This window comes from Eschscholzia californica, unplaced genomic scaffold, assembly GCF_041429995.1.
Source record: "Eschscholzia californica isolate CP2 unplaced genomic scaffold, dmEscCali1.0.p SCAF_5, whole genome shotgun sequence".
NCBI classification, from domain to species: domain Eukaryota; kingdom Viridiplantae; phylum Streptophyta; class Magnoliopsida; order Ranunculales; family Papaveraceae; genus Eschscholzia; species Eschscholzia californica.
The window spans coordinates 3,673,031-3,693,805 of NW_028238472.1; the positions used below are offsets into that span (position 1 = coordinate 3,673,031).

The 20,775-nt window shown below is 35.2% G+C and overlaps 3 protein-coding genes across 3 annotated transcripts; 1 reads left to right on the forward strand and 2 right to left on the reverse strand.

The window, feature by feature from the left end:
- Positions 1-803: 803 nt before the first annotated feature.
- On the reverse strand, positions 804-2,659 carry RTL1 (RNAse II-like 1). The gene is made up of 3 exons (XM_086641344.1): positions 2,117-2,659; positions 1,336-1,482; positions 804-1,253 (listed from the first exon to the last, which is right to left on the reverse strand). The coding sequence occupies exons 1-3, from the start codon at positions 2,555-2,557 to the stop codon at positions 996-998; spliced, it is 846 nt and encodes a 281-aa protein (XP_086497470.1). The 5' UTR covers positions 2,558-2,659; the 3' UTR covers positions 804-995.
- Positions 2,660-9,466: 6,807 nt separating this feature from the next.
- LOC147536352 (protein STRUBBELIG-RECEPTOR FAMILY 8-like) lies at positions 9,467-16,078 on the forward strand. The gene is made up of 16 exons (XM_086639728.1): positions 9,467-10,035; positions 10,141-10,288; positions 10,407-10,478; positions 10,563-10,628; positions 10,729-10,800; positions 10,904-10,975; positions 11,647-11,718; positions 11,804-11,869; positions 11,953-12,018; positions 12,317-12,630; positions 13,414-13,664; positions 14,172-14,443; positions 14,533-14,668; positions 14,789-14,928; positions 15,027-15,183; positions 15,652-16,078. The coding sequence occupies exons 1-16, from the start codon at positions 9,909-9,911 to the stop codon at positions 15,802-15,804; spliced, it is 2,184 nt and encodes a 727-aa protein (XP_086495854.1). The 5' UTR covers positions 9,467-9,908; the 3' UTR covers positions 15,805-16,078.
- A 359-nt stretch (positions 16,079-16,437) lies between these two features.
- On the reverse strand, positions 16,438-19,649 carry LOC147536353 (chromatin remodeling protein EBS-like). Its single transcript, XM_086639729.1, has 5 exons — positions 19,144-19,649; positions 18,692-19,034; positions 18,208-18,276; positions 17,354-17,492; positions 16,438-16,775 (listed from the first exon to the last, which is right to left on the reverse strand). Exons 1-5 carry the CDS (start codon positions 19,217-19,219, stop codon positions 16,749-16,751), a joined length of 654 nt encoding a protein of 217 aa, XP_086495855.1. The 5' UTR covers positions 19,220-19,649; the 3' UTR covers positions 16,438-16,748.
- Positions 19,650-20,775: the final 1,126 nt, after the last annotated feature.

A 20,775-nucleotide genomic window follows, 5' to 3' on the forward strand; every position in this document is an offset into this window, starting at 1 on the left:
TATAAATGTTGTCAACAGTTTAAAAAATGGTCTTTTTGCGCATTAATTTTTTGAGTGAGTTTTCTTTCCTATTTGGGTCTAAATTTTGGGTATTTCATGCATTCTTTTTTTTTTAGTATTTGGTTCTCTTCACAGGATTTTTGGCTGCATTTTCGGACTACTATGCACAAAAAGTGCCCAAAAAATTAGATCTTTTTGTTCTTAAACCTCCTATTTACAAACATTTAGATCCAGTTCTTCTAGGTTTGTTTTCCTCTTCCTTTCTCATTCCTTAAATAAATTGTTTCTCCTACTAGAGTATAGAGTATAGGCCTAATTGTAGAATGTGTGTGTTCTTCCTCCTTTTTTTCACCTTATTTTTTTCCATGACTAATTAGTGTATTTGCGGGATAGGGTTTAACTGAGGATTGATGGCCTAGCTAAACTCAAGAGTTATGCACCACATTGTCAAATCATTCCCATCTAAGTATCTAACATGAAAATCTTTTTTCTTTGTTGAAGTAACATGAAAATCTTTGTAGTAATAAAGAGATATATCCATCGTGAGATCTAAGAAATACTCCTATCAGTATATATATAGTTTTTAGAATTTCTATACGGGTTCATTTCACCACCTCATACCATGCATACCCAAGTGGAAAAAAAAAAGCGAATTTGCTTTAAGATTTGAACTAAAAGAGACACAATAAGGGAGTAAGTCGGTTATGGATGCAAAGATGATAGAAAAGTATAACTACACCAAATTTAAATGGGGATCAATCTTTTATCAAAAGAATTAAAAATATCTATTAAGAGAGGGAGGGTTGACCCGAAATTCAGAATCATTAATTTTTTGGGTTTATAACAGACATTCTAATGGATAAAATTAGCAAATTAAGAAAACTAAATATCTAAACACAGTTGAAATGAAACTCTTAATATCCCCAAACATCAAGTCGAAATACTGTCTTACTACAATCATCCCTGAGAACAACAACAAATTAACGCAAAACATTCTAGTTTAAATTTCGTTTAAGATGTTCTAAAGTGGCTTTAGCTGCACGATTATGAGCAATATCTTTTTTCTGATGATATTTTCCCGTAGCGACTAAAATATCATCGATATAAACATCAACACATGAATTTTCTTTCCATGAATTTCTCTCGAACCGTAGTTTTCTCCCATTCTTTTGGCATAGCTCAAAAAGCTCTGTCACTGGATGAATCCCCATCGTTTCTAGGGTTATTAGTGGTTGTAGTAACACCTTAAATACCTGGCAAAATCCTCATAAATATTAGTAAATAACTAATACTTAGAAATAAGGTTACCGATACTGAAGATTAAAAAATAATTACCTCCCATACGGTGTCAATTGAGCAATTGCTATCGACAAAAATAGCTCCCATTATAGATTCAACGATATCAGCAAGGAATTTTGGTGTATCTACGAGCCCATTTGAATGGATTGGGTAATCAAGGATTTCCTTACTGAACTCTTGGATCTAAAATTCAAACACAATAGTTTAGTCGAATATGAAAAAAATAGTTTAGTGGAATAAAAATACTAATGAAACTACTAAGAAGTAGGATAAATGAAATTTATAGATTTAATAATTAACCCTCTACTAATTATGATTCAAGATAAATTTTTTATATTTTAACAAATCATGTGGCGCGAGTAACCGATAGTATTAAGTTAGCGAGTTCCCTAACTTAGTAATATTTGGTATTCGATCTCAAGATCATGCTTATTCACTTGTGGCACGTACAAATTGTAGCGTACGTATCAAATATTCTTGTATAACATATTTTAGTGTTGGACGGTAAATGAGTTCATCAAACTTTACATATCACATGTAACAATTTATTTGAAAAAATTCACATTGGACCTCAGATTCTATTAAAGCCCTAAAACTAAGGATGATGTAACTATGATAGACATTAAAATAAATGAAAACTTTGGGTGCCTCTTTACACCAAGTAGGGTCTCTATACACGCAGCCTTTTTGTTTGGCTCCCAAAAGATTTGACCTAACTTAGACAATGATCCGAAATAATCATATTATTTTAAACTTTCCACAAGTTCATACTGTCAAAAAAACCAAATAAATAAATTTATTAAACATAGATACTTACTTGTTCAACAATTGGAGGAGCTTTGTGCCTCAAGAACCGATAGAACTCATGTTTCAATGAAACCCGAGCGAGCTTTTCAGTATCAACGTTAACCGCTCTTAAACGTGTTAATGGACCCGGACTTAACTCTGGATAAGTAAAAAAAAGTAACTTTGCCATTACCACATTAAGAATCGAATCACCCATATATTCTAATCTTTCGTAAGAACCTAATTTTTCTGGATAAAAATAACTAGGATGGGTTAGTGCTTCTAATAGTAGTTTGCTATCGTTAAATCTATAATTAAGTATCTCTTCTAATTCTTCCAAACTATTCTCTGCCTTTTCTCCTTCTTTTACTTCATGTTCTTCTTGGAGATGGGTTGTTTCTAGCAACTCCATAACCTTGCTTACTTCTTTGTTGCTCTCTCTAAACTCCAATTTGTTTTTCATAAATGTCATAACTTTCTCTTTGGTGTGTAGTAATATGGAGAATGAGAGTTTGAAGGAGAGAAGAGTTTATATGGGAAAGGGATTCCTTTTTCTTGTAAAACAAGTTAAATGATATTGTAATAAAATAAATACTAACATTACTCTTACCGTTAGTTTTATATGAATCTTAACTGTTTTTTTATTTTTCATTATATTCTAATTATGTGTCCTAATAGGTTGTAAGTAGGTAGATTTAAAAATAGAAATAAGTCAAAAATCAACTAAACTCAAGTATAAGCGGCTATTGATGAGATTAGAAAGTTAATATGATTAAATTTAGAATATTACGGGCCAAAAGTAAACGTATAATCTGATTCAGCTTTAATACTAATCTTATCTTATATTGGACAAAGTAAATTGTATTAAAATATGGTGAGTTTGATTAATATTAATCCAACTCCTCCTGACTCATGACTGACACACCATATTCATAACTTATACTATGTTTCCCCATTAATGATTTCTTATGATGTAAAGTGTTGTATAATTCATTATCTAAATTTTAGGTAATCCGTCACAACTTAATACGATGGATTCTTGTTACTAGTGAGAGAAAGGGTCATAGTGTCAACAACCCTTGGCTGGAGTTGTTATCAAAGTACTATCCAGATCACGAATCCGAGCGACAGACAAATACTCTTTAATGATTTGATAGACCTTACAGAAAAAGAGTCATGGCTTTATCTTCTTATGTTTTGCTGAAGCAAGGTGAGGTGGGAAATGTTATAGGCCCCCCTTCATTGTTGAAATAATGGGAGACGCCGATAGTTCATGTGGACTAGAGGAGTTGTTGACACTATGACCCTTCATTGCTGAAATAATGGAAAATATTATAGGCCCCTCTTCATTGTTGAAATTTTATAGGCCCCCCGTCTTGTTGAAATATGGGTTAGTTCATGTAGACTAGAGGCCGCTTTAGCAATAAAATAATGGAAGACGCCGATAGAGTTCCCATGTGAGCTTCTATGTCCAAAAATGGGAAGATGACAAAGCGAAACAGCTCATAAGACTATATTAGTGTTTTACAAACAGAGCACACTCTACTTTTTTTTTTTTAGAGAGAGCACACTTGTAACCATAACACGTAAAGAAAATGAAGTTCGCGTTTTCTCACTCATTCACTCTCTCTCTCTCTCTCTCTCTCTCTCTCTCTCTCTCTCTCTCTCTCTCTCTCTCTCTCTCTCTCTCTCTCTCTCTCTCTCTCTCTCTCTCTCTCTCTCTATTTCCTTTTTCTATTCTTCGTTCAGTTTGTGGTTAGTTAACTCAAAGTAAATTGACAATGAGTAAAGACGATGATTTATTAGTTAACAAAAACATAAGATCCAGAGTACTACTTGGAGGGGTCATTGAGCAGGTGGGAAAAGCTAGGGTTTGCCCTATATATTTTGTTTTTGGAGAGTACCTTTTCTCATATGCTACTTTGTCACGTCCGACATTCTTTGAGTTTAACACATGTGTTTTTTCGGTGGGTGACGTAGGATACGTGTAGTCATTGGGTCAATCACGCATCAATCTAATTTTGTTACTACGTTAAGTTTGCAAATTGATTTTGAATTGAATGACGACTAAACTAACAACTCTCTATGGCCAACGCTTTGGGGAAAGCAAAATAGTTTTCGGGGTGTGAAATATAAAGGGAATATGTGAAATTTTAGAAATTTTATGGGGAAACAAATTTTAAGAGGAAATCAAACATTGCTTCTTCCTCTTCTTCTTCTTCATCATCTTCAACGCCGACCACCATTTCCGACCACCATCTCCGCCACAACCACCACTATTTTCTTCCTCCTCTCCCCACTCTCTCTCTTTTATAGTTTGTCTCTCTATCTCTGCCCCTCTCTCTCTTACAGTCTCTCTCTTAGACCTTCAAATACAAACCCTAACCCTAAATCTCTCTCTCTCTCTCTCTCCCTCTCTCTCTCTCTCTCTCCCTCTCTCTCTCTCTCTCTCCCTCTCTCTCTCTCTCTCCCTCTCTCTCCTCTATCCCTTGACCCCTCTTTCTTTTACCATCTCTCTCTCTCATACACAGTTCCGGAGAAGGAAGCTCTTCCTTCGCCGTAACAGGACCTTCGTGGCCCGACTTCCCACGAAATGTTGGTGGTCTGTCGATCACGAACTGTTTCATGGTCGACAGACCCACGAAACCTCGAGGAGGGTTTGGTGAAACCCTCCTCGAGGTCTTGTTCCGGCGAAGGAAGACCTTCCTTCCCCGGAACTGTGTATGAGAGAGAGAGAGAGAGATGGTAAGAGAAAGAGGGGCCGAGGGAGAGAGAGTGGGTTTAGGGTGAATGACAGCGAAACAGAATATCAGGGTTTAGTGAAGATGGTGGTGGCCAGATTTTGGTGATGATGGTGGTGGCCAGATTTTGGTGATGATGATGGTGGCCGGATTTTGGTGATAATGGTAGTGGTCGGATTTGGTGATGATGGTGGTGGTCGGATTTCGGTGATGATAGTGGTGGTCAGGTTCCGACAACCCCTGCCGGAATGGAGAAGAAATGCTCAAAAATTTGCTTTCCCCTAACATTTAGAAAATATACTGGTCAACTAAAGTTGACCAGTTTTTAACAAAGTCTTCACACCTCGAAAACTATTTTGCTTTCCGCAAAGCGATAGCCCTCTCTATCTGTATCTCTTTCTTTTTACCCAAAAATATAAGGATTTTCTCGAGAAAAAACTATACGAGGCCACTGAAAAATTAACCTAAATACTTCATTATGAAGTTTTTTAGAGGAGAGGCAGATGGAGTGGGGCAGACTTTGTTTTGTAGTTTTATTAATCAAAAACGAATCTACACTGTCAGATACTTCCCTCTCCTTTAATGGACAAGAATAAAAAAATAATCTACATGGGTTCAAGGTAATTATCTTTTTTACTATTTTTATTAACTTTTCAACTTTTATGTACTTTTCAACTTGGAAATGCCAAGCAATAGAAAAGGAGGCATGGAAAAATGGCACTAATCAGAGAATGTTTTTTTAGGGTAATAGGGCTGAATCTAAATCCACTGCACTAAAGTTTTTTTTTTTTGATGAAGAACTACACTAAAGTTGATATGCATATTTTATTTTCCGTAGACTCTGTCTATAAGCCACCCCAAATTTCCTCAAATGTCCGTCCTCTCTCTTAGCACTCTAATTCTGTATAGGCTTTCGAGAACCGTTAGAAGTCTACCCACAAGGCAATTCGAAAGCACTCAGATTGTCCCAAAACGAGTTATTCTAAGTTTCAAACCCAGCCTGGGATAGGACCAGTTCGATTGTCGTCTCTACATAAAATTTCTACTCCGCCCCATACTAACGTGCTCCTCGGATTTTTTGGGAGATCCACAAATCTCGTATCCACGCACTCTCATAAGATTTATATGAATAAGACACACTATTGTTCGCGGTTTCTCTTAATAAATGTATTAAGCGATATCATTCAGTCTAGAACCCGTTGAGATGTATTATGTAATTTTGTCCTGAACAGTTGTCAAGTTGAATTTATATCGTCAAAAAATCAAAATAAGTGATTTTAGCCCATATAAAAAAGAAAATTAACTCTTAATTAAACTTCTTCACCCTCATGCCACGTCGAGGTAATTGTTATCCATATAATATAAAATTAAATTAAAAATTATTGGACTCTATTTTGAGTAGCAAAAAAAAAGACTTATGCGTCCTAATAGATCTGACCACCTCATTGTAAGACTTGTCCTTTTGCTCGATACAGAGTTAGACAGACCGAGCCAAATCTTGTTTGTTTTAGGTTGGTCTAGACTAGACCAAGTTTGAACTATTTGTGGTTCGGTCTGATTGACACCACTGGTCCACTGTTGGCCTAGAGCAAGACCAAGTTTGAGCTATCTGATGTTCGGTCCGATTGACACCACTATTTCTAGTCCTCGATAACGAGCCCTAATTATTAAGTAGTATAGCCCTAAGGAGGCATTTTCCTCTTGATTCCTTGCTTTCTCCTGGAAAAGAAAATCTGTCCCGACCCCTTTTGCATCCCATCTGCCATGGAATCTGTTATATATGGTTCAGCTTATTTGGTCTTTGTCCTTCTCCACCCCAAACAGACAGACAGAGAGTGAGAGGGAGAGAAAGAAAAGGGCAAATTATTGATTGATTCACATGTGTACAGGATGTCAACTAAAGTTAGGGCTTAGAAAGTTGCTTTTGCTTTTCAAGCTGCTGCCATAATTGTCAAATGGTTTAGTAATCACTTTACTATGGCAAAAATATTTATTCATTTTGTAAGGAAATAATCATAGACTGTTCTGGTATCTATTATTATGAGATTTTTCTTGTTGTTCAAAGAATTATTATGAGAATATAGGAGACAAAAAATCCTCCCAAGTAACATTTTAAAATATAAATTGATGCACAAAAAAAAGTGTTACCCGTTCTTGCATTCTTCACGTTAGAGTAGGATCGTCACAAACGAAAGACTGGCCTGCCATTATCAACACGCATCACTATAAAAATAAAATGCAATTTTTTTTGACACCTGTCATTCGATAAAGTATATTTCTCTTCTTCTTTGAAACCCTTGTCTACGGGATCACAAACCAAACAAGAGTCTTAACCCTCGTCCAGAGAGTGTGAGGGAGCGACAAAAACAGAGAAGAAGAAAAGAAGAGATGGTAGGGTGTGGTACTGTGGTAGTCACATAGTTGTGTTAGAAGGAGGAGAAGAAAAAAAATATTTCAGGGTCGCCGACAATGACAGACGGCACTACCGTCTGTTGGCAACCATTCTCCAACGTGAAGAAAGAGATAAAGGATAAGGAATATGATGTTGTTCGAGAACCCATTTTCGTGAATTAATCATCTTTCGCAAGCCAAAAAAGAAGTTCACCGTCATTTAAATCGCAAACAATTGTTTTAATTTTTTTTTTTTTTGTTAAGGAAACAATTGTTTTAATTGAAGTGAAAATGTAGATATCAACTTCATATCACTACCAAATTATTGAATATTAGTAATATTTACTTTAGGTGCAAGGTTGTTGCTTAAACCTTAAGAACTAGAAAGTGGCTAAACATAAAACATGCATGGGTCATTAAATGCTTATTCCGACCCTTTAAAAAGTAGATCAGCATTCATGATTAACTACCCTTTCTTAAAAGTTCTGATAGGTTTTAACACCATGTTTAAAGGGTCCAAAAGTGTGAATTTCCATCTCAAAATCAATTAAAGGTGAAAATAAACTATATGTAATCGACTTCCACAAAAGAAAATGTTTAGAACTATATGTCTTTTTCGGCCTTGAAATCAACCTCATAGCATACTTAAGTATCCTATATGTGATAGATCGCGACACACTAAATGAGCTTAAAATTCAGAATTCTCATCTATTGATCATTGAATTGTTTTTTCTATCTTAATACTTCGTTAAGAACAAAATTAATGGTATCAAGTGTCTTATACAGGTCTATAGCAAAATTTATCATAACCACCAAATTCTCAATTTACTTGTAAATTTACCAACGCTTATTGGCAAACAAAAATAGTTTCATTTTGTAATTAGACTTTGCATCGTTGATATTAACCCAATATCTTCTTTGTAACTAGAAAGATTTCCTATTATAGAAGGGCACAGTTGTAAAATACGTTACATACTATTTGCGTCTCGAATCTGAAACTTAGACGGTGAAAACTAACTTGATAATTACTCAATCTTCTATCCTTTATTATATGCATATGTTATTATGTTTTATCTGTTTTTCTCAATTATTCTATTATTAACAATTAGATAGGAGTATTAAAAAGTAATGAGATTACCAGTATTAAATTAAAGTTGGAGGACATTTGAACCATAGTCATATTTAATGAAATGTCTTGAAGAAACATTGGGGTGACCCTTTTTATAAATGCTGGTGATCCAGTCTTGAAGTTGAGGTAAGAAAAGTAGATAGAGACATTGAGACTTGAAAAGAACTTAGAAAAACTCTCATGTTTTAATGACTTTGTAACTGCAGCCAGCCAGGTATCATGGAATTTGTCCCAACTCCCACACTATATCCCACCTGCCCCCACAGCCCATAATGCTTCTTTTCCTATTTTCCCATAGAGAATTCTCTTTTAAGAAATGTAAATTTTGCAAAATATAGTATAGGTACAATATTATTGGCGAGTAGTGCTCCTCTCACTAGGCCCGTCATCGATTACTACACTAGTACCAACGGCATGTCGAAACATTCACCCAATAATACAATAGACGAAACATTCTTAGTAGTATCAATGGCGAGTCGATCTCATCTCACTAAGTCAATCACGGGTTAATAATAAACTTGTAGGTCGCCTGTATGAAAAAATTCATAAAAGATGAAGTGGAGGATTCTTGTACTTCTCTTATTCTTTACACCGTATCTTTTTACTCGATGGAACAAATACTGCAATAAGAATATGAAAAGCAGACATTTCGTTTACTTAATTAGTATACCAACAACGATATTCAGAATTCAAAACGCATTTCTTTTTCCTAGATAAGTTGAACCAACATCTTCGTTCTTACCTATCTAATTTTAAAAGAATAAAGTTGTTGTAATCAATATTCTATATATAACCATAACTTCGCTATATAGACTCCAAAAATTCTAATTTACTTTTAATAAAAACATACAAAGTTCTAAATAGAATGAACGGTGCAATTTTTCTTGTCTATTTCTATTCCTTATTTGAGAAATTCCCTATTTCTCTTTTAAGTGTTTGTTTTTTTTCTCATTGTTTGAAAACTAACTCATTGGTCATCTAAGTAAGATGTTTCTTAAACTAATTTGTCTTAATCAGAGATACGATAGTCACTTTAAGTTATTTCATATAATGAACTCTCAATTATTACTACTTATTTCGTATCCTCACTCAAATAGATATAAGATCGACTGATTAAATCATTGACAAAAAATCATACATAACAAGTCAAACAAAAACAAACATTCTGAAAAGATCTAAGAAACGAAACGTGGTAGAATCTTATCTAGAATTTGACTCAGAAACTGATTCACCATCAACTCCATTGTCATGGTTAAGATGTTAGTATATTATTGAAGCAACAATTAAAACAAATTATTTTGATCCCATACCTTGCTTTTAGACAAATCTAAAGCTTCTAATTTATTTATAATATTAACAGGCATATACTCTCTCTCTCTGTCCCATAGTGAAAGCATCGAATCTCTCTCACTACTTCTTCTTCTTCTTCACTTTCTTTAATGGCAAAAACCAGAAAAGCAGGTGAAGAAGATCTGACCTTTCTCAGCTTCCATGGAGTTATTGCATTTGCATGTCTCTTAAAGACATATTAGAGCATTAATTTAGTCCTACTCAAACAGACAATGATGAAAAACAGAGCAATTTCTCTCTCTATTTCTCATTTTTCTACCATTTGTTCATTTGCTTCAATTTTGATTGAGATTTTTCTGATTCCAACTCTTACCCATGCCTCCACTGATTCTGTAGATGGTAAGTTTTCTTGAAAACCCAAGTTTTGGGGAGATTTTAAATTTGCATTTTTAGGTTTTATTATGAACTTGATGAATGATGATTGTTTTTTTTTCAATTTTTCAGTTAAAGCTCTTCAAGTTCTTTATAGTTCATTGAATAGTCCTCCTCAACTATCTGGTTGGAAATCTGATGGTGGTGGTGGTGGTGGTGGTGATCCATGTGGTGAATCATGGAAAGGGGTCACTTGTGATGGATCCTCTGTTGTGGCAATGTACAATCTCTCTCTCTCTCTTTCTCTCTCTAAAACTCTCTCTCTATCTCTAACCCTCTCTCTCTCTCTAACCCTCTCTCCCTCTAACCCTCTCTCTCTCTCTCTCTCTAACCCACAGTCAGGTTTCTGGAATGGGGCTAACTGGGACCATGGGATACTTGCTATCAGACCTCTTGAAATTGAGAACATTGTGAGGAAAATCATTAAACCTAACTTGGGTATATCTTTAATTTAACTTTTTGGTACTAATTTTGATTGTTTCTATATGTTTTAGGGATTTAAGCAACAATAACATTCATGATTCAATTCCATATCAATTGCCACCAAATCTTACAAGCTTGTAATGTTTCAATTTCTTATTTACTTCTTATTTTGCTTTGTGATTTGTTAGTGTTATGAATGCATGATCATTTGATTCATTTCCTTATCTTGCTATATAGAAATCTTGCCAAGAACAATTTAAGTGGGAATCTTCCTTACTCCATTACTAATATGGTTGCCCTAAATTACTTGTAAGTGAATTTTTTTCTCGTTTCTCGTTCGTCGTTCGGGTTGTTTGATAATCTTATGGAGTGTGGGTTAATGGGTATTCATTTAATTTTTTTGATTTTTTAGGAATGTTAGCGACAACTTGCTCTCACAGTCTATTGGGGATGTTTTTGCAAATCTTCAAGCTCTCTCAATCATGTAAGCTCCTTGCACGATCATCATTCTCTTTTCGAGTTCAATATTTTGATTGCAATTTGCTTGGGTAGAAAAAAGAATTTTACTTTCCTTCGGGATTTTAGGAAGATAGTATCAAAATTCGGCTTAAATGTGAAAACATTTGGTTTCCATGACAAGCCAATCTTCGAGGCCATACCATTTTGTATACGTTTACGTGAAGTCTGGATGGTGTCACGAAACGGAAATTGGTTCAAACACCTAAAATCATATCAGTAACGCGATAAACAATGCATAGAAAAAACTAGAGGAAATTCACCAAGTTTCCATGTGTAGTGTGTCTGTGTGTGTATACAGCTCCTGATGATTCAGTAAACTTCAATGCATAACGTATCGAGGCAACAAGATTTAGTTCTGTTGGAGTTAGTCCCACATTGGTTGTGGGAGGGGCCGTGATCACTTAATTAATGTGAGGGGGAAAGCCTCAGCCGTTGAGCTAGATTTTGGGGTGAGATAGACCTAGACCACTTGGGGGCTAGTAATGCCCAAGACGATACCCACAAGTTCCGATTTATGTGGTTGAGCAAGTTATCCTTGACAAATGGTCATTTCTTTCTCTCTGAACAGGATTACTTAATTTCAGACTAAAAAATGGAATAATTTTATTGAACTACTATTTTTGGATGAATTTGCAGGGATCTGTCAAACAACAACTTAACTGGAGATCTTCCTAATTCATTTAGCTCCGTGTCCAGCCTCTCGAGCCTGTGAGTATATCTGTAGCAGTTCCGAGTAAGAGTCTGGCTGTATTATTTTTATGACGTGGTTGTTCATAATTTCCTAATATGACAGCTATCTGCAAAACAATCAGTTAACTGGCTCAGTTAATGCTCTCTCTGGCCTGCCTTTAACTAATCTGTAAGTTCATCTCGTTCTTCAACTTTGAAAGTTTAGGTATCGGTGTGTGTGTCCCATTTTTTGACACCCTTAAGTTTCGCCAGAAATATTGCAAACAATCATTTCACTGGATGGATTCCATGGGAGTTTAAATCAATCCCAAATCTCATGTAAGTTCTATGTTTCTTTCTCTGATATTACCATGTTTTTTTCTGGAAGATATGGAAATATTAGACAAGTTTTTCAAATTTCGAAATATTTTGGCCGAAATGAACGAAATATTTCCATTTCCGTGTCTATCGAAATGTTGACCAAAACCGAAATTTAATTGCTTGCTCTTAACAACGGCCAATCAAGGAGTTAAATTTTGAAATATTTCGGCAGATTCCGTGTCTACCGAAACCGAAATACTTTGTTTTAATGTACTGAGCTTTTCCTTTTTGTGACTCACAATTTACAATTTAACAGATCTAATGGGAATTCTTTTACCAATGGCCCTGCTCCTCCACCACCTCCATACACTTCACCTCCACCCGGTAGGTCTCGCAACAGTCATAACCATACTAGGCGGAACAAAAAAAGAGGTTCACATTCAAGTCGTCAGTCTAAGAACAGGTTAAAAGCAGGCCCTATTGTGGGCATAGTTGTGGGTTCTATTCTGGCGGTTGTATGTGCGATAGCAGCTCTGGTGTTTTGCCGTAAAAGGTTGTCAAAGGATAAGCAGGGACATGAGACAAATGTGCAGACTTCAGTGGGGACTTTCTCTGTTGGCACTGATAAAGGTAATTTGTACCCTACTATGTTCGTTATAAGTTTAAGTTCCTTTCTTCCATGGTGAAATGCCCTCTTTATCAAAATCTGACTCTGAATTCTAATTAGCTAGCACTTTTCCATCACTTCTTTTTTAAATTGTAAATACGGGAAGCAGTACTACATTACCTACTAAATTAGCACGCGACTTGATTTACTATCGCCCTTCTCTGTTTACTCACATCAGCTACACCCTTTTGAAAGATTCTCCTAGCCTGTCCCTCTATTTATCCTCAAAAGTTGCAATCTTGGATCATGTTATCTTTGTAGTGTTTAACTTGGGAAATTATGGCTGAAGGGAGATTGTTTTACAGCCTAACAAGACAAACAAATGTACGAAATTATGCGAGTGTATTATGGTCGATAAAATGGTTAGAAACACTTAGATCATGTTAATTAGGACCTCATCTGAAGTTACATGCTCCGGAAAAGTATAACTTTAGAGGTTATTAAGGATTAGGAAGAGAGGATTAAGAAACGCGTAGTGATTGGAAAGTCATGTCTCTTTACACGAAGAAGTCGTAGTATGGTGATAATGGATTTATACCCGTGTTAACAACTTAACATTGGAGACTAGTGATTTTTACGTCAACTCAAATATTCTTTTTTGGATACTCCACTGACTGCAGGATGTAAAATGTCGGAATTTGTTTGTACATTTTGTGTGAACTCGCACACAATAATTTTAGGATCTTAAAACACCACTTCATTGTTGGTTTTTGTAATAATCTTTTTCTCCTCAATAATTGATACAGATATACAAGAGCCAAGGGTCAAAAGTATAACTACTGTGACAGATCTGAAACCCCTATCTGCGGAAATGTTGATGGGCGAGCGAGAATATGTTAAACCTGCTGCATCTGGAAATCGAATGAAAAGTCCAATTACGGCAACCTCCTACACTGTTGCTTCTCTTCAAACTGCAACAAACAGCTTCAGTCAGGAACATCTTATTGGTGAAGGTTCTCTTGGGCGTGTTTATAGAGCAGAGTTTCCTAATGAAAAGGTATCTATTATATTCTCTTGTTGAAAGTTCGGCTTTACGCCTTTACCCATATGCTCCCCATTTTTTAGAGTATGAGCTTTTCAGCCGAGATTATATTGGTTTGTTTCTCTTGCTGTATATATCAATTTCTTACAAAGTAACAAGATATCAGTAATATAAAGTAATAATGATCGATAACCTTAGTTTCGTTCGACCTTAACATTGAAGTTCTTTCTTTAGATGTCTCCTTTCCCATATGCCTTTAACAGTTGCTGCCATTCATCTCTATCACCCAATGGTTGGAACTCGCTTTCCGAAAAGAAGATAAGGGTTTACATGATGGTTTCAGATCCATCTAGTTTTGGTTGTTTATTCGATTAATTCTAAACTTGACTAGGGAAACATTTTATATAAGTTTCAATTCGCGTTGTTACGTCTTAATCCTTAGTTAACTCATCTCTTTAACTCCTTAATTACTAATAATCTAGAACAAAGTATGTTATTTATGGCCTGTAATGTTTGTTCTAGATTTTGGCAGTTAAGAAGATAGATAGTGCAGCATTATCGTTACAAGAAGAAGATAATTTTCTTGAAGCTGTTTCAAATATGTCACGTCTAAGACACCCTAATATCGTTACACTGGTGGGATATAGCACTGAGCACGGACAACGACTTTTAGTTTATGAATACATTGGAAACGGAAATCTGCATGATATGTTGCATTTTGGGGATGATAATGGCAAGTCAATTACATGGAATGCGCGTATTAAGGTTGCGCTTGGGACAGCTAGGGCTCTAGAGTGAGTTTATTTAAACTTAGACTTCTCAGATACTGTCGGTTGTCATTTTATGTTCATTTCTAAATAAATGCCTCTCCCGCCATCTTTAGGTACTTGCACGAAGTTTGCTTGCCTCCAGTCGTACATAGAAATTTCAAGTCTGCAAATATTTTGCTTGATGAACAGTTAAATCCCCACTTATCAGATTGTGGATTAGCTGCTTTAACACCAAATACTGAGAGACAGGTTGGTAAAAGGGACTCTAGGGTTTGTGCTCGTGATAGTCTAAGATTAGTTGTCTTTTATCAAATACACAAAGTATGGCTATATGTGCTCCTGAATGCTTCAAAAACAATTTTTATACAGGTTTCGACTCAAATGGTTGGTTCTTTTGGCTATAGTGCTCCTGAATTTGCTATGTCGGGAATTTATACGGTGAAAAGTGATGTTTACAGCTTTGGAGTTGTTATGTTAGAGCTATTGACAGGTCGAAAGCCGTTAGATAGGTAAATTCTTTCTAATCATTTTTTGTTTCTTTCTTGAAACGTTTCCATTGCTTATTCTCTTTTGATATTGTCGCTTCTAACCGATTCAATTTGTGTAGTTTAAGGGTAAGAGCAGAACAATCTCTTGTCAGATGGGCTACTCCACAGTTGCATGATATTGATGCTTTGTCTAAAATGGTCGATTCTGCACTAAATGGAATGTACCCTGCTAAATCTCTTTCCCGTTTTGCCGACATCATTGCCTTATGCGTTCAGGTGTGTATCATTTTACCACTCAAAATCGAACATGTCTCGAAGCATGGAAAGCCAGTAAGAGAAAGATAAGAAAATCACATAACACAATCGTATTTACGTGGCTTGATAGGCCTATCTTCGTAAGAAATTGCTCGTCTATCTGTCTATGTTATAGAAGTAGGGTATAGGCATCTGAAACTCTCCTTTCCAAACATTGAACTCCCACATTTGGTCATGCCGTCTCAACAATTTAACCTAGTCTTAACCCTAGCGAATTAGGGCTCCTTGAAGTGGTATTAGACAGTAAAAACTCTAACGAACTCCCAAGGAAGCCCCAGCTTCAGACCGTCTCCGTTTTTGTTTATCGTCGAAGTTTCTTTTCGAGTATCTTCCTCGTGCTCCCCATTGTCATGGCATCTTGTGTATGTCTCTGCCAAGTCGAATGTTTTAAGAATCCGAAACTAACACCTGTTTTCATTTGCTTTCTAGCCGGAGCCCGAGTTTCGACCTCCTATGTCAGAGGTCGTGCAAGCATTAGTCCGTTTAATGCAAAGAGCAAGCGTAGGTAAAAGGCGTTCAAACGAAGAATCTGGATTCCCATACAAACTTTCAGACTACGAAGCAATCGAAATGTCATTTTAACAATGGTAACCCCTAAAACCGAAACGGGATCATCTAGTCATGACATTTCCAATTTTGTGCGCAAAAGGCGCGACCCAACCCACCATATGATGAGTACAATAAGAAGAGAATGAAGAACACATGCAGGAGATTATCATAATGAGTAATTTATGTGTGATACTATAGTTTAGTAAATTAGGGTTTACATAAGGGAAGTACAGTATGAAGGTGTATATGTTTCAACATTAATAGTAAATCATTTGTATTTAATAAAAGCTCTCATATCTTTCAACAACTAAAAGGACTGCAAGATTAAACAAGTCAATTCACTAAGAAAACATGGTAGAAAACTCAATTCCTTTTGTGGCAAACATGATGAAATCATGATGAAATTGGGTCATATTCCCAATGGCAACCCCCTTGGCCGGCGGCAGGAGTAGAAGATGTCTTGGGTGAAAAACATATTGCCTTTAACAACTTTGAGTATTTCCTATAAAACTTCCAATTGTTTATTTCAGAGTCCATTTATATCTCGTTCAAATGAACAAATCGGCCATACAGACGAGTCAAATCTGATTTTAGGTCTAATAAAACTGAAAGAGAAAAATGCCGATAGACCTCCTAAATGGTGAATGTGTGGGGGAAAACCTTTGGTTAAGTTTAATACTCTGTCTATTCCATTAAAACATAATTAAGTTCCAAAGTACTCGGCACAATTTGGAATGTAATCTTAGTTTCCCCTCTAGAAGATTAAGCAATTAAGCCAAACCACAAACCCTCTACAACAAAAACCACTTTTTCACAGGATTGTACACCATACAACAAAACCATAATCAAGTTTCTCTCTCTCTCCTACAACTACCACATTAACAACTAAACTTCATTGAACAATCTCCAAATGACGCCAACTACCAAGAGCAAAAGAAGTACCTCGGACATCATATATCGATCTTCAAGAAAACTGGTCATCTTTTTCTGCGCTTTGGTTCCACCTGTGACGCAACCAAACAAACCTGAACTACATAAGATTTTCATCAATCAATGTGCCTGTCATTATTGACAGTGTGCAACATCTCGACCAAATTATGTTGGGCAGCGAAGGTTGGGTTACACAGAGAGAGAGACCCAGGTTTCCAACGCAACGAACACCATTGAAGGCATGCAAAGTAAGTACAGTTGAATGTTTGAGCAAGTAACAACAGAAAGACAAGAAAAATGTTGTACATTATATAAGATTTTCCTATTATCCTATCGAGCATACTAATGAAGGAAAAAAGAACATTCACGAAAATCACTATCGCAGTTCTTTTCATTTTCTTCCTTGTAAATAACATAGGAAAGCAGGAAGAATACCATTCCTCCATGCTAAAGGACAAGAAAAATTGACTGTGATGGTTTAATCTTTTCAAGTCACAAGATTCCCAATAGGTAAATAACTCCTTATATTGGTTTAACTAGAATACAAAACTCAAACACAAGAAACCACCAATAAAAACCGAAGTTAAAAAAAACGGAGAAAAAAGATAGTAATAGTGAAGTTACTTGTGTAAACCAGAGTGGACATGCTCACCTTAGGCTCACTTGCTGGTTCAACAGGAAATGTATTCAGCGATCTTTTGGAATCATCGTCAGAGTAACAATCGGAACATGAAAAATGTTCCAATTGCTTTGCTTGTTCTATTGTCATGCCCACACAATTAGGATGAAACCTGCCAGGACAGCATTCATCATACATAATTTATCGGGTAAACAGAATCTTAATCGAGTACAATTAAATGCAGAGAGAATAATCATGTAATGACTCCTGAGTCCATATGCTATGTTTCAGATTCTATATGTAGCTTTGGTGGTAAACGGATACAATCACGAAGTAAATCGGAATATTGGAAAAGCACGATGGATCAACATTAAAACATGACAACAATGATGAGGAATAAGCATTTGTTGATGCATGAGAGTACAATTATCTCCGAGTCATGAACACAATCGAAAATTGATTTTCCCTAAAGTTGCTTCTCTTTAAAAGATTATTTGCTACTTTGTTGAATGTTGATATTCACAAAGTTAAAATCGTTATTAAAGATTACTTTTAACTTTCAATTCTTTTGATGTCCATCCATAGATTTGGTGTACCAAAATCTTCAACTTCTACTCGACCATTTATAAACATCTACAGGACTAGCTAATTGAGAAAGGTAAACTAAAACTTGACACTCATTAGAAGTGAATAACATGAAGAAAATCTACAGTATAAAGTCCAAACATTTAACGAAGCAGCGATTATTTCATTTCGATTTCCATGCGAAGCAGTAAAACACCTTATCACTAACACACCAAACAATCTTCATGCCTAGACAACGTTTCATGATTATGTAGGTTTTATAGCAAGCGCAAAAAAAATATAATCAGAAGACAACAAATTACCAGTCTTTGCATCCTTCACACTGAACCATTAGGTCATCCGGATTATAGGGCATCTCACATTTACAATACCTGCAGTTCAACAAAACCAACGAACTAATTACCCATTAAAACAACACCAAAACTAACGGTGGAAATAGTCTCACATTGGAAATGGGTACTCTAGTAACCCAGAATATAATATTTAGCTCCTCTCCACTCATAGACCACTTGATGACAAACGAAAATATGGTATTAGCTAGGCTCAACGGCCACACACTATCCACCCTACCCAACAAAAAGACATCGTCGCGTGTCAGGTTAAAACAAGGCCCACACGTGAGGGGGCGTATGAGAATATTCCTACATAGAAAAAAGTTGCTCTAATAACCAAGAATATAACATCTAGGTTATATTCGCTCATGATTCTCATGGTTTTGATGTGGATGATCACAAACTTAACAGTAACACTAAATCAAAACTTGGAAAGAAAGAAATTGAAACTAACACAGCAACTCGATCGGGTATGAATCCACCAGTAGAAGCTTTATATTCGAATCGACAAAAGTAATCTTCAGCTCCAACATCATCAAGTTTTGTATAGCTTTTGAAATTATGAACAATGCACTTCCCTTCTATAGTGTGTGCACTTTGCATATCATAATGATCAGACAAAAACAACTCTTTAGCTCCATGAAATTGTCTTCTTCCACCAATTGACTCCTCTGGTCTATAATACCATCTTACTTTAACTTTCACATTGTTCCTATTATCTGCTTCAATTTTTTCTATCTTAGCTGCATATGGTGGTTTATCAGGATCTGATGGCCTCATCAAAACAGAATCCCCAACTACAAATATCAAATTCAAACATCAATACCCCTAAACTTTTACTAGGGTTTTATCAACAACTATACAGTAAGTAATAAACACAACTAAAATTTAGTTCATTTTTGTTACCTTCAACAACTTTGTTGGTGCCCTTGATAGTGTAAGAATCCAAATCCCTTTTTCCTGCTTGTTTAGTTTTTGCCATGACTGATGATTGTTCACTAGCTGTGTGATCTTAAATGAAGCTACTTTGATAATGAAATCACTGAAATGATGATGGAAAATCAACTGGTAGAAGCTTGATTGGAGCTCTTTCTAGGGCTTTTGATGAAATTAGTGATTTGGGGAACCTAGATTTTGGGGGAAGAATTAGAAACCCTAGATCTTCTCAGACAGAGAGAAAGAAAGAGAGCTGATAGTGTCAGACCAGAAACCATAGGGCAAGAAAACACAAGTTCCACCTCATATTTTATAAATGAGAAAAAAGAATTATATGGTTGAATATAATATTATGGATTTTCTTTTCTTAGGCCATTAATATTTTTCCCCTTTTCACTTTTAAATCTTCTTTTTTTTTTTGTTGAACTACTTTTAAATCTTCTGGATTTGGTAATCTAAATTTGTTAAAAGTGGACAGAATTTATGGTAAACAATCCTATACTTATTCGGTAGATCTTTCAAGTGTTTTCACTGTGTATATGTCGAAGATTCTGAACTCTTGGTATAATTAGGCAAGTGAATATGATTTCCTTTTCGTTAAAAGTGAAAAGAATTTATGTTGAAAAATCCCTTTGATTTTCTAATATATTTGTCAAGTGGATTTGTGAAGAGTCATGAACTTTCGATATAATTAGCTAAATGAGTTTGACTTTTTGTTAAAAAAACAAAAATAAAATTATATTGGAGAATCCCCTAATTATTTTGTTGATTGTTGTGGTAAAGTCATAAAATGTTCTCACTATTGAGAAAATTATGAGATATTCTGCTATGTAAGTTGGATATTTATTTGTTGAAAATTAAAAGAATTTACGTTTAGGGAAATTTTTAGTTATCTTTGTGAGCAATTTCACAATGAAAAAAAAATCTAATCATAAATGAATTGAGCATTTATCCTAACTTTCATCCTTGGCCCATTAATATTTTCCACTTTTCACGGTTGTAAAGTAAATCTAAATCTATTGGGTTACGTAATCAAAATGTGTTAAAAGTCGACATAATTTATGTTAAACAATCCCATGGTCATCCTGTAGATCTTTCAAGTGTTTTCGTTGTGTATATGTCAAAGATTCTGAACTTTGACTACAATCAGACAATTGAATTTGATTTTTTTTTTTTTTGTTAAAAGTGAAAAGAATTTATGTTGGAGAATCTCTTAATTTCCGATATATTTGTCAAGTGATTTCACGTCAATATGTGAAGAGTTAATTATGAACTTTTCATATAATTAACTAAATGGATAAAAGCTAAAAAGACTTAGTTATATGGGAGGATCCCTTAGTTATCTTGTTGTGGTAAAGTCATAAAGTGTTTTCACTATGGAGAAAATTCTGAGATATTCTATTAGATAAATTGAATATTCATTTGTTGAAAATGAAAAGAATTTACATTTTTTTGGTTGTCTCAGTAATTTCACAATGAGAAGAACTTTATACATAAATAAATTGAGCATTTATCCTAAAAAAAAATCCTGGGGCCATCAATATTTTCACTTTTCAGATAAATGCTAAGAGTATAAAGAATTATATTACACAATCACAGAAT

Excerpts from the sequence above, each read along its gene's own strand:
- RTL1 (XM_086641344.1), bottom strand. The coding sequence starts at position 2,557 with ATGACATTTATGAAAAACAAATTGGAGTTTAGAGAGAGCAACAAAGAA. Across the intron at positions 1,483-2,116 it reads CTCCTCCAATTGTTGAACAA|ATCCAAGAGTTCAGTAAGGA; the intron begins GTAAGTATCTAT and ends TTTGAATTTTAG. Across the intron at positions 1,254-1,335 it reads CAATTGACACCGTATGGGAG|GTATTTAAGGTGTTACTACA; the intron begins GTAATTATTTTT and ends GGATTTTGCCAG.
- LOC147536352 (XM_086639728.1), top strand. The coding sequence starts at position 9,909 with ATGATGAAAAACAGAGCAATTTCTCTCTCTATTTCTCATTTTTCTACC. Across the intron at positions 10,036-10,140 it reads CTCCACTGATTCTGTAGATG|TTAAAGCTCTTCAAGTTCTT; the intron begins GTAAGTTTTCTT and ends TCAATTTTTCAG. Across the intron at positions 10,479-10,562 it reads CTCTTGAAATTGAGAACATT|GGATTTAAGCAACAATAACA; the intron begins GTGAGGAAAATC and ends TATATGTTTTAG.
- LOC147536353 (XM_086639729.1), bottom strand. The coding sequence starts at position 19,219 with ATGGCAAAAACTAAACAAGCAGGAAAAAGGGATTTGGATTCTTACACT. Across the intron at positions 17,493-18,207 it reads TGTGAAGGATGCAAAGACTG|GTTTCATCCTAATTGTGTGG; the intron begins GTAATTTGTTGT and ends CTGTCCTGGCAG. Across the intron at positions 16,776-17,353 it reads AACCAGCAAGTGAGCCTAAG|GTGGAACCAAAGCGCAGAAA; the intron begins GTGAGCATGTCC and ends GTTGCGTCACAG.